At 39.4% G+C, this 13,024-nt stretch overlaps 1 protein-coding gene across 2 annotated transcripts in view; it reads right to left on the bottom strand.

The window, feature by feature from the left end:
• ralgapa2 (Ral GTPase activating protein catalytic subunit alpha 2) overlaps window positions 1–13,024 on the bottom strand; it is a 129,212-nt gene that overhangs the window by 34,553 nt on the left and 81,635 nt on the right. For both annotated transcript variants that reach the window (XM_053633338.1, XM_053633339.1), the window contains 8 exons: window positions 11,890–12,000; window positions 11,703–11,771; window positions 11,358–11,495; window positions 7,114–7,297; window positions 5,240–6,050; window positions 4,625–4,696; window positions 3,313–3,436; window positions 3,017–3,172 (listed from right to left, as the gene is read on the bottom strand). In XM_053633338.1, the coding sequence (XP_053489313.1) occupies window positions 3,017–3,172; window positions 3,313–3,436; window positions 4,625–4,696; window positions 5,240–6,050; window positions 7,114–7,297; window positions 11,358–11,495; window positions 11,703–11,771; window positions 11,890–12,000 (1,665 nt within the window). The remainder of the gene's footprint in view (window positions 1–3,016; window positions 3,173–3,312; window positions 3,437–4,624; window positions 4,697–5,239; window positions 6,051–7,113; window positions 7,298–11,357; window positions 11,496–11,702; window positions 11,772–11,889; window positions 12,001–13,024) is intronic.

The following is a 13,024-nucleotide window of genomic DNA, read 5'->3' as shown; positions in this document are numbered from 1 at the left end:
ACATGTTCTTTGGTTCTCACTTGCTGGTAGAAGATAGAAGAGTTTTCCCTCAAATAGGGGACTAAGTGTGATGTTTAAAAAATGTCCTCCCTTTTTTTAAATTTCATTTCATTGTTTTCATTTATACTAGTAAATCTCCAACGTCTACCACTACCTGGTCCTCTAAAACAAGTCCTGATCTCTTAATAGACAGTGTCAGATCTCCAAACAAATCTGTGTCAGACACATGTGCACAAAAATGTCTTTTGACAGAGTGTGAAATAAGCCAGTGCCCCTTGCGTTGGACGATATAACAGCCCTTGACTCACGTCTAAGGCTAACTGCCAACTCATCAGTAGTACCCGCTTTATCCTGGTCAGGTTCGTGGTGGAGCCTATATATGAAGTGGGAAGGTATCCTGACAGGAACACCATTCCATCACAGCGCAACATGCACACAAGCATTCACACAGTTATTCACATCTAGGGGCACTTTATCTACAAAGTTTTTTTCCCTTAAATTCAGTCAATAACAAAATGCTCTCTGGTCTTTAAAAGCTACAACAATTTAATAATAGTTGTTGATTGTTATTGTAAAGAATAATTTGCATATGTGCAAGTGACTGATACTGACAAGGACGTCTAATCTGACTAATACTATATGATCATGTTTGCTTTGACTGAGAGATTAAATGAAACTTGTTTTAAGCATAATTAATGATGAAAAGTGATATCATGTTATCTAAGCGATGGCTATTAAAACCTAGATTTACCCACAAACGTCCAGTAGCCACATGCGATGTTACTTTAAGAGCACTTTGGCCTGATTCAAAGAACACACTAATGATTCAATTTCCACTGGACGCTGACAACGTGAACACGCTCTAATAAGATTTGATTATGAAAATTTGTTTTGAAGAAGCACTAATTTTAGGTTTGCAGAAATGGCCCTGCATCTTCTAACTATGCTTTCAAATGTGGAGAAAAATAAGTTTAAGAAATTGGATTATAATGAGTCAATTACAGATTAAATTGACTGCTCCGTCTGCAAAATTGCCAACATTTTCATTTTATATTAAACTAGGAAATACAGTTCAAGGAAATATTTTTTCCTTTTTGTACTTAGAGGTAAGACAACCATTACAACACCAAAGGTAAGTGAATAAATTAAATTGATGTCCAATCTCACATATGCAGTATAGTTTATATAAGCATGAAACAGAAATTAATAACTGTTCCTTTCTTTTTATAACTGAGGAATTTTCAGTCTGCCCTCGCAATTTTGAGTATGTAAGTAGAATGGACCGGCTCTAATATGAGGAAAACATTTAATGAGTTGAAAGAGTTGATGGTTAAATTATTTTAACTATAAACGAGCCTATATGCAAATTGTTAAAATTGACTGAAAACAACTCGAAGCTAAGGTAGGATCTTTTGACAGGCTGTCGAACATCTGCCAATGCACTGGTGCCTAATGAGCCATTAGCAAAACATGCCCTCTCCACCAAAAAAATGCAATTACTACATTTCCCCCTAAGCCCTTAATTATGCTAATAGGCTAGAATTAAATAAATCCACAACAAGATGATTGGGCCAGTGCATACTGATCCATTTCAGTGACAGCAGAAGAATCAATGGCATGTAAATAGGTCAGGGGAAAGAGAGGAAACATGCTATACACATATTAAAGATTCCAACTAAACTGAAATGTGCCAGGTGTTAAAGACAACATTGTGATAATGCATGATTTGGATGGCTGAGAGCTGAATACTAGTGGAGAAAGACAGAATTGCTAAATGAATGTTCAGTGTTATTAGCCTCATTTAACCCTCACCTAGCCTCATTTGCAGAAGAGTGGATTGCACATACTCACAATATACTCTGAAACAGAAATGAGCTACGCATGCCCCACATAGAGCAGTTTTCCTCCTGCTCTCCAACGTGCTGAGTGTATGAGAGAGATCGGAGTACGAGAGTGTGTGTGGGTGTGTTTGTGAGTTTGTGTGTCAGGCTGACCGTCTGCCTCCTGACAGGCCGTGGCCCTGAATGGCTGAGCCCTTCAAATAACTACATTACTAGCACAGCCAGCTGCTCTGCCCCCCAGCACAAAATTGAATTCAGGAATTCCTCTCTTTTTCCTTTCTCCTTCTCCCATCTTCCCCTCCTCCTGACTACATAGTTACATTTGTAATTTAGAGGGTAACTTCCTTCCTGGCTGTGGCTGATAAAGCAGAATTATTACCCCCTCCCTGTACACCCTTGCAGCACACACTAGCCCCCCTGGTTACCACCAGAGAAGGAGCAAAGCAATTAAGGGGCCCAAATGAATCGAACACAGCTTACGGCACACACCCTTCCACCATGAGCTTACACCCTTGGACCACGCCTCCAGTGCATGCGTTGTGCTGGGGGAAAATCGAACGTGGCTGAGACAGACTAATAAAACACTAACAGTGAGCTGTGTCAGTGTGATCTTCCTGATGAATCCCCTCTCTGTGGGTGCGCACATGATCAGATTGGCGGCATTCGCAAAGCAGGAGCCTGGTGGCTCATTTCGCCAGTGCTAACGAGCTAACGCCTGTCGATCGCTACCCCGCCAACACGAGCGGAATTTGACAGCAGGGCATCTAGCAGGACCCTGGCCCTGGCACAATGACTTAATGGGATGATCGGGGCCCAGGTCACAGCGCATGCAGGAATCGAGAGAGTCGGAGCCATTACTGAGGCAGGACATGACTACTGCTCTCTTCGGCTCTACAGTGCTTCAGCTAACAGCAAGCACACAGAGCCTGGTAATCAACAGCACAGCGACAGAGTCACGTCTTACATGTGCTCGTCACATGCTTTGTGACACTAATCTACTATCAGCCTAACAGCTCCCTAGATACACCAGGTAGTCTTCAAAATATATGTAAATAGATGCAGGAAAATATAACATGACTAGTTGTGTCAAAACCTATTACATGAAAGTAGCTTAACTATGCAATCACAATATTCTTTAAATATCAGTGAATACAAAGGGACAGGATGAGCAGTACCTTTTTAGTGATCGAGTCATCTGAATCAGAAGGCATACGAGTGGACACATGAAAGATGACCTCCACGTTTGAGGTAGCGTAGTACGGTGCAGTGTTTCCCGTGCTGCCGTTCCTCTGCAAACCTCCCATGAAGCCACAGTGAGTAGCCAGGTCCACCTGCGGGGGTTTGAGACAGAGAGAAGACAAAGCTATTCATTCAAGAACTGGAATTACTTCATGTTATAGCATGTGTGTGTGTGTGTGTGTGTGTGTATCAATGCAACAAAAGCGACAGAGAGTAGATGTTTGATTTGTACCTCCCATCCAAGTCCAGAGACAAAGTCCTCATACGCTTGGCTGCCCTCAGTATTGGACAATATAGAGCACTTATCCTCCTGGCCTTCACCAATATAGAACACAGCAATTTTGTGCGTCTCTCGACTGAAACACATGGACACGGTAAAATTACCTGACACTACAATTGCTATGACAGTATGACTTTGTTATTCATAACTATTCAAGAGTAATTTGGATAATTTCGAAAATGCATTTTAAAATCCCTAGCATGAATAACTGGCTTAGAATCAAACATGTAATATAATACCACCATACTGTATGGTGATCATTATTTACAACGAATATCCAATATCCAATAATCCAATCTGTCTGGATAGTGTTACCAATAGTAAACTAATTCAACAAAATCCCATACTCAATATACTTCACATACTCTTATATATGTGAGTAAGTGACAGAATATTAAACACGTATATAGAAAAAAGCACAAGACATTATTTTACTTCTACAGAGCTGACCAAAAGCCAAAACATGCCAACCCCTTATCAATATATTAAATAAATAAAATGCAAACAAAAATACAAAAAAAAGGGCACATTCAGATATATAATGGATAAAAAAAAAAAGAAGGGTGACTCAGGTAAAATGAATAAACATTTTATCTCTGCAGTCCTCTTCTCCATCGCTTGAGCAGCGTTGCTGTGGAAGCACCATGCCCTTGCACTGCGATGTTTGGCATGCTCAGACAGTGGTTGCTATGCACAGAGCAGGTATGTGCACAGGGAGAAAGTTTGGGCCGATCCTGGGGGTATTCTTTAATAAGCCTCTGTAATTAGCCACTCTGAGTGCCTATTGATCGCAGTGGTTTGAGGAGTGCTGAGCTGTGTTCTGCCAGAGATGGGCAGGATTAGACTAGTGGGGGGTTGAAAGAAAGGAGTAGCTAAGAGTGGCCTTAAGACATGTCTCACTAATAGTGCTCTTAAAGGATTTAGCCAGCTGTCTACAGTCACACTGGGTATTGCGCTAGGTGAATTTGTTCCCTAAATGCATGCTATAATTAAAGGTTTGACTGATCAGCATGGTGCAATAATGTCTAAAAAATGACAGCTTTACAGTTGATTTCAATTCGGCTTTACCAGTACATTAACGAGGTCGTTTCATTCCTTGCTTCATCATATCTAAGCATGGTTTAGCATTTTCCAGTGCAATTGCGCATAGATAATATAGCTAGTCCTTGTTCACAAAGAGTTTGTAATTAGAGATAAAAGCTTGCATACCATTTGAAACCTAATGAAGCACTTAAAGATGAGCATGAGAGCCTCTAAAACCTACCACTGCCTCGAATCCAAATTCTTCAGTTCTCTTAAGAGCTTTGAGTTCTTCTTCAGGAGATGAAAGCTTTTTCTGCAATTAAGAAAATGCAATCAAGACAATATGTCTATATAATTTTTTAATGCATTTCATTCGCTCTCTTATCTAGATTCTTCTCTCAAAGCCGTCCACAACTGGTCCAGTGAAGACACGATTTACAACATGGCTGAAACTGACGGTATCAAAAACGGTAAGTTGTATGGTTTCTGATAATTATAGCAAAAGAAAACACACCAAAATCATTTATTTGGCCACTCAACACTAGCAGTGTTTATTATTTGCATTAAAGAGAGAATGCGGAGCAGAATGGAAACAGTGGATGTGCATCAGCACGGTAGCTGAGAAGCTGAATGGAAAATGGTAGAGGTGGTTGTAGATTACAGCTAAAGAACACAAAAATGTGGTATTCTTAGCTCCTCCACGGGTTTATAATCACTAAAGAGATTAAATGTAAATAATTCAATAATGATCCAATTATTGAGGAAAAAAAATATTGTGGAAAAAATCCTTTAAATAAATTAAATATCTCACACACCAATGGAAAAAGTAAATTATTCTACACTAATGGACATATACCTGCGGTCCCAGGAGTTCATGCCAAGCTCGTTGAGCAGAAGGCGGCAGAAATAGAATGGTGCTTTGGGCTCCTGGTGAATGGGCTCCCTCTGACTGGCTGCTTTGACACTGGGGTCTTCATTTCGTCTGCAGGTGAGCTCCTCCTCCTCCTGCTGTGCTTGTCTGTGAATGGCCTCCATGATTGCACCCTCTGTCTCCGAGTTCATGCCCACGGGTGCTGGAGCTGGTTGCGTGAGTCTCTGCTGAGGTTGAGGCAGGCACTCAGGACTGCTGTGGCCCAATTGCTCCAGAAGCTGATCCAACACATCCACACTATCCTCAACTTCCAGCTCTGATGAGCATCTACTGGCATGAGATGAGGTCTGCTTTGAGGAAGTGGATGAATAGTTAGTGTGGTGGTGTGAAGGCTCATCCCCAGTGCTGCTACAGTGCAAGTTCGGCCTGTCGAAAGTCTTGTAAAGGACACCGCCGTCCCACGAGTACTTCCCAGAGATGTCCCGCACGATCACTCGCACCTCAGACGAGTTCTCTTTGGAGTTTGTGCTTGAGAGAGACATGGGATCAGAGGGAATCTGCAGGTAAGACACGAGTGTGCTGTCGTTGAAGACAAAGAGCTGCAGGTTAGGGCTCTTGAACACCTCTGAGGAGAGTTCGGACGACTCCACGTAGGGGTTGTCATGGTTTTCGTTAACCATGCTATGCAGTAGTGCAGGGCCGCCGCTAAGGGGTTGGTGGCCTAAATGGTTGATGAGGTGCATCATTATCATTCTCGCCGTCAGAGGAATCAACTCCATGTTCCTTCGTTTCTTTTCTGTAGTATAACAAAAAGATTATGTACAATTTCAGGAACACAAGTACATGCGTATATTAGGCTGAATATAAGATCAGTTTGATTCTGGAGGAACTTCCCTCAGCTCCAATAGTCATGATACAAGCTATTAGTACTAGGCAAAAAATCTTTCTTTTGTGTCATTTTTGTCTGGTCACCTACCAGATTTTTGGGTATCTTCAGATTAAATCAAAGACACCTTCAAAGGATCTATTCAGTCTACACAATAAAGAGGAAAAAAGTACTCAAAGAGCTGCACTAATGAGCATCACACCTTTTACAGTGAGCTCAATATTACTCTATGAATAACAGCTATGCAAATGCTGAGGACGGCTCAAAGGGGAATTCTAGTGTTGCGATTAGAGTGAAAAGGATGCTCACACATGACAGTGCCATCAATACCATCACAACCATTAAAGCCAAAAGAAAACCCCTATGGGAAATCTAGTGCACTGCATTAAGGATGGAGAGGGCTTTGAGGTGAGCCAATCAATATGAGGGTGCTGGAAAATTGCTTTTAATTTGTTCTTTAGGCAAGGGTTGTTTGCTATATGTGTGTAAGTATGAAAGGTATCAATGAACGATGCTGGTACAGTAAAAAATGTTTTGCTTCTTCTACAAAACTACATAGACTATCATAAAAGGCATGACTACTGAAAAATAGGAACCTCTAAAAGAACCATTAGAAAGGTTTTAAATAGTTGCCTAATGGATATAGCAAGGTCAAAAAAGGGAAAAAGGAATTCTTAAATAATTTGCATAAATGGGCTGCTTTTAAATAGAGGACTAATGCATGGCTTTTTAGTAGTTTCAGCTCTGATGCTATTATATTAAGTCCAATACATTAAAAAAGTTTCAGAATAATAAAACTCTTCTGCATTTTTGGAGAAGAAAATGAGATGATGTTGAAGCTTTATATATAGTGCACTACTCTCTTAATAGCACTTGTCATATAAATACACTTAGCGTAATTATGGACACAGAAGAAACATCGTACACCACAACTTCCTCGAGTTAAATCTAACTCAGGATAGCCTGAACTTACCCTCAGCCACTGTGAGAAGGTTGCCAAATTCTCCTGTGCTATTGTGCATAGGTTGTGGCTCAGAGTTTTTGACCTGGCCTAGTGTCAGGAAGGGGTCATAGTCTGTAGACAGATCTGCCAGACTCAGGAGGTAGTGGCTCTGCTGTGTGTGAAGGTTAGAGCCGGATACACAACAGTGGAGCACCTAATCATACAGGAAAAAAACACAGATGTAACCGTCTAACAGAAACGCACATACCTCACATTCCACACTTCCAACAGCTGGCTATACTGTGACCTTATACTAGAGCTCTTGCACAATAGAGAATGAAGTTGCAGGATTTCAAAAAAATTCCAAAAAAAATTGGGACAGTATGGAAAATGCAAAAAAAAAAATAAATAAAATAATAATAACTTGAAAATTCAGTTCACCCTGGACTATATTGAAAACACATTATTAACACATTATTTGATGTTTTACTTTGTGAATTTAATTCATTTTTGAAAATATACACTCATTTAAAATCTGATGACTGCAACACAAAAAAGTTGGGACAGTCAACTGTTTACCACTGTGTAACATCACCTTTTCTTTTAATAACACTTATTAAGCGTTTGGGTGCTGAGTGAAGACACCAGTTGGTTAAGTTTAGCCAACAGAATTTCCCACATTCATCCATTATGCATTTCTTCAGCTGCACAACTACACAGGGCCTTTGTTACCTTATTTTGTGCTTCATAATGCACCACACATTCTCAATCGGAGACAGGTACCCTCCACACTCTCTGCTTACACGACCATGTGCTTATAATCAGGGCAGAATGTGGTTCGGTGTTGTCCATCTCTCGATGGCAGCATATTTTGCTCCAAAATGTCTACATATCTTTTTGCATTAATCGTGCCCTCACAGATGTGCAAGTTACCCATGCCATTGGCACTGACACACTCCCATACCATGACAGACGCTGGCTTTTGGACCTGACACTGATAACAGCTTAGATGGTCCTTTTCCTCTTTGGCCCGGAGAACATGATAGCTGTTTTGTCCAAAAACTATTTGAAAGGTTGACTCGTCGGACCACAAAACATGATTCCACTGTGCTACTATCCATCTAAGATGAGACCGAGCCCAGAGAAGTCGGCGGTGCTTCTGGACATTGTGGATGTATGGCTTCTGCTTTGCATAGTAAAGCCTTAACTTTAAAGCCTTAAGCAACGAATGGTGTTGACTGAAAGGTTTTGAAAACATGATTCAGATTTGAATGCATGTCAAAGTACATTTACAAATCACTCCTCTTTGTTTTTATTAGCATTTTCCATACTGTCCCAACTTTTTCTGAATTGGGGTTGTAGAAAAAGTCATTTAAAATTGATTCAGTAATTTAAAACTGAATTTGTACAGACATTCATTTATTGATTCGCCATTTTTGATCACAAAAATGTTATGCTATAAAATTAAGCAACTTGATGCTAAATAGATTATCAGGTCAGCTAACATCAGAACATAAGTTATATGATAAAAAGTATATAAAAATACATTAAAATCTGCCATGAAAGATTTTTTTTAATGTTAATCATTTTCAAAAAAAAATTATTTTAAAAACTACATCAACAAAAAAAAAAAAATAAGAACGATCTTAACGTTATCATTTCAATGAGATGAGAGGTCCAATAAGGCTACAGTCTTCACCTTCTTTTACCAATGAACATTGAGGGATGTTTAATCAAAAACAGCCAGACGGACCCTTATAAAAGCAAATACAGCTTAAACTCATAGTGATAAGGTTCTCAGAAGTTTGATGATGTTAATTAAGACCTAGTGAATTAGAAATATGGATTACACTACTTTACAGTTTCATCAGCTAATTTACCTGATCGCAATAAAAACTTACTTAATGGAAAATATCATTTTCAGCTCCTGATAGTATTTTTCTTGGCAAAAACAGAGCAAACGCCTAAATAAAAAAAAACATTTTAATCTGAAACATTATGTGCAAATGTTGCCACATGTGGCTTATTCTAGCTGAGCCCTACAGTAGGCCACCATATGGAAGCAAGATATTATTTACCGTGCTAAGCCAGAAACCCTAATCAGAGTGGGTTTTATGGACTAATAATCAATTTCTCATGCAGTATGGCAGTGTATGAATGTGCTTAAACAGATGGCCATGCCTCTGTTGGCTGGACAAGATAAGACACGGTCCAGCACAGTTTATCACAGTGCCTGAACAGGGCTGCTTTGTTTGATTTAATTAAGACTTTATCCCTTTGGCTCATTCTCAAACACAGCACACACAAGCAACAAGCCCAGAAGGTAAACAAACATGATCAGATAGTGCCGAGAATCTATATTAAAAAGCTTTACTGATTTGCTATCTGATGTAAGTCACAAGATGTTACTGCTTCATTATTTCAGTATTACCTGGAAACAACAACTGTTTCTCTTCATGCCGTAATAATTGTGCCTGGACTTCTAGAAACGTATAATCCTGTATGGACTACACAAGAAATCCCATAATGCACAGCCCCACAAACCTACTAAATCACCTACAATTAGATCTCAGTGATCTCAACAGAAAAAATTACGCTCAACAGTAATATGCTGCACCGCTTATTCTATCTGGAACACAATGAGCTGAATTTTTAGCATGAGAAATGAGGCAGATACTCTCCTAAGAGGTTGTTTGCTTGGTGACTAAGTGGTTGTCCTGCATAGCAACAGTCCACTGGACAAGAGTATAGGAAGCTATTCAGATAGAAACATTTGGAGGTTTATACACGCTTAATTTCACACAGATAAATTATAAAGCTGTAAACCAACAGTGTAAATCGTATATATCATAAAAAGTGTAAAAACAGATTTAACGCAAGACTAAATACAGTGTAAAAATCCTAAAACACTTCTAAATTGTGGTTGAATAATCTTTTGTCGTACGTTATACCACAGAGCTGGTGAATGTTTGTTTCTAATTGGTCACAGGATGCTGATTCATTTTCTATAACAGCACCACATTCATTAGGCAGAAGTGACAGCTGCCAGGTTTATCTCATCATTCCCGTTCTAATACGTTATTGTTTCTAAAGTATCAACTTACAGGTACTTGAATAGTTGATAAATAAATAAACTAATTTAAATAAAAACGTGTAATCGATACATGATACACTAAAGCTTTTTGTGAGGAAACACTTATTTTGCTTTTTTGGAAGGAGTCTCCAGTGTCAATCAGAGGTAAAGCTGTAACTTAAAGTTTTCCCTCCCACATGATGAAGTCTTCAAGATGGAGGACCTGGTGGTTTCTAGGTAACACGCTGCATTTTTGTCTGCTTACAGCTGTTATAACGTAAGTGATAACAGGATCTAACTTGTTGTGCTTGTTACACAATGTTAAACAGTGTTATAAATGGATAAAATGTTCTTTAATAAATAACAAAATTACTCAGTACATGCTGTTACTGGAAAATAATCAACTGCGAGGTCGCACCAGGTAATTCCGCTTCGCATTGGGCCAGTGATTTCAAGTCACTGATTATTTTCCTACATCAGCAGAACCTGTCTTGTTTTATTCCGTGTGTATTATACGATGATGAACACTCAGCAGTTCTGGTACTGCAGGAAGTCTCAGCAGACATCATTAAAAAGCATCATGGTTCACACGAGAATGTGTTTCCTCCTAATCGACTGTAGTTGCATTGAACTGAAGTGTGCTCCAAATAAATGTACTGTTCTGCATCATCATGACCACAAAAGGCATGAGTTAAGTGTACTTGCAGTGTACTGTGCTTAACACTGATAAATTGGAAAATAAAGTAAACCCACTGTGCATATAATGACTAGCTACAAATGATTAACAGTCATATGAGTGAAGGGGGAAACTAATGACATTTATTTCATCCTTTTTGTCTTTGCACCAGGTGCAGTTTCTCTCATATGATGATGAGTTGAATTCTCAAGTTCAGCATTCATTGGCAGGCTTATCAATTGAACAATAGGGTATTTAAATAATTTGGCCATTTTTTTCCCTCTGAGCATGACATCTGCACAAAGGTCTGCGGCCGACCGCATCTGCTCAACAGCGAGGGACTAATATCTCATTCGCTTTGTGCCCTGGTCCCCTCATCAGTGTTTGAGGCTTAACTAGTTGATTACTGAACCTTTGCCTGGAATCGAGAAAGGACACATCACACCATCAACGCATGCTGTGATTGCATTTGATACCCAAAGCACTACATTGAGGCTTTTCATGAGAAAAATGAAGGTTACTCACCCTGTATATGTAGTCCAACAAAGGTGTTTTGTGAGAGGAAGGGTCATCCAGCATGGGCATGGTGATGGGCTCCAGTAAGATGGACAGAGGGACAGTCATGCACCAGTCAAGCAGGCAGAGCAGCAAGGATACCATTAACTACATCATAAAAAAGGAGGAAACAACACTCCATTCAGCTAATTCACACAGTACCCTTTCATTAAAAAAAATAATAATAATTGGGGCGGGGGGGAGGGGTCGTAACAACACTCAACAATTGCCACTAAATTAGCAGAAGACAAAACTGTTGGAAACAAAATGGGATGGGATAAATAAAAACAGGTCCTTTAGAGCTTCTGTATTTACCTTTTTATCTGCCTCGACTGTAGAGTGCTCAGCACTGGGCAGAAGGAACGCTATCGTTGCTACAAAAATCTACAAAGGGAAGGAAACAAAAATCAATCACTGTTCTTCTTCAGCCAATGCAGCACAGTGAATGCGGTAAATTATGTCCACATTTTGTCTAGTCAAAAGGAGACCCACATGCACATACTTCAATTATTCTTTTAGGAAGGGACTGCTCCAGTTTCTGCAGGTGCTGCCAGTGACAGACCAGCAGCTGGAAGATGTCGCAGGCTACATGGGCCACAACCTTGTTGCCAAACTGAAAAGAGAGGGGAGAATAAAATAATGCTCAGAAGCAAAAAATGAGAACACAAAGATCGTGTGCTGTAACCGTTTCATCTCAGGAGCTCATATTCCTGATAAATAAAATAAAAAAGATGTACATGGATAAATAATAATATTACACTGCATGCTTTTAAGATTTATGAAGCTAAATCATTACTTAGAAAGAAAAAGCCCTGCATAGCTACAGTGCTTCAGTGTAATGGATTTTGACTATTGCTACATACACACAATTATCTCTAGAGCTGGGCTTTGGTCATTTGGAATTTGATTAAATTCTCTGGTATTGCATGAATGGTTTTCTAACCATGACCTGATAGATAGACTAAATAGTGAAAGACAAAAAAAAAGATGCGCAAATACTCCTCCAGCAGCTTTTAGTGCTCTTGGAGGATGGCTCCCTTTACCCACCACCTTTTGCCTCATTTAAAAAAAAAACAACATTTCAAGTTGTGCACCTCCAAACGGGTCGATATTTGCGTGGGAGAGGGCATGAAATTAAAAAAGCTTAAAATGGGAAACATCATCTGACTGGAAGTGGCTGAGAAATGATTGTACCATGTCCCTGCACTTTTTGTTGCTCTCAAAAACAGTAAAAGAGGAACAGTAGAGTGGTCTATTGTCCTCTCCAGGTATTCCACTAATGAAGCGTAAACACACATGCAGACATGTATACACACACACACACACACACACACACACACACACACAACCATACAACTAAGCATATTACTACTATACTATAAAGTCATGGTTCTCAAATTGTGGTCTGGAGCATCATCAGTTAAAATGGCAGAAATCACAACCCACCATTATCAAATTTATTATATTAATTACTGGGTTCTTATAGTTTAGACTGTTTAACTGGTCATGTGAATTGAAACAAGCAGTTCTATAAATAAAATAACATGCCTAATATTTGAATAGTTGTATTATTTGAAATTAACCTGCAATTTTTTATAAGGGGTCGCTGGCTGCAAAACATTTGAGAACCTAGGGCT

Source organism: Ictalurus furcatus, chromosome 9, assembly GCF_023375685.1.
Source record: "Ictalurus furcatus strain D&B chromosome 9, Billie_1.0, whole genome shotgun sequence".
In the NCBI taxonomy this organism is placed as follows: domain Eukaryota; kingdom Metazoa; phylum Chordata; class Actinopteri; order Siluriformes; family Ictaluridae; genus Ictalurus; species Ictalurus furcatus.
The sequence above is the reverse complement of the archived record's forward strand: the minus strand, read 5'-3'. Positions and strand labels throughout refer to the sequence as shown.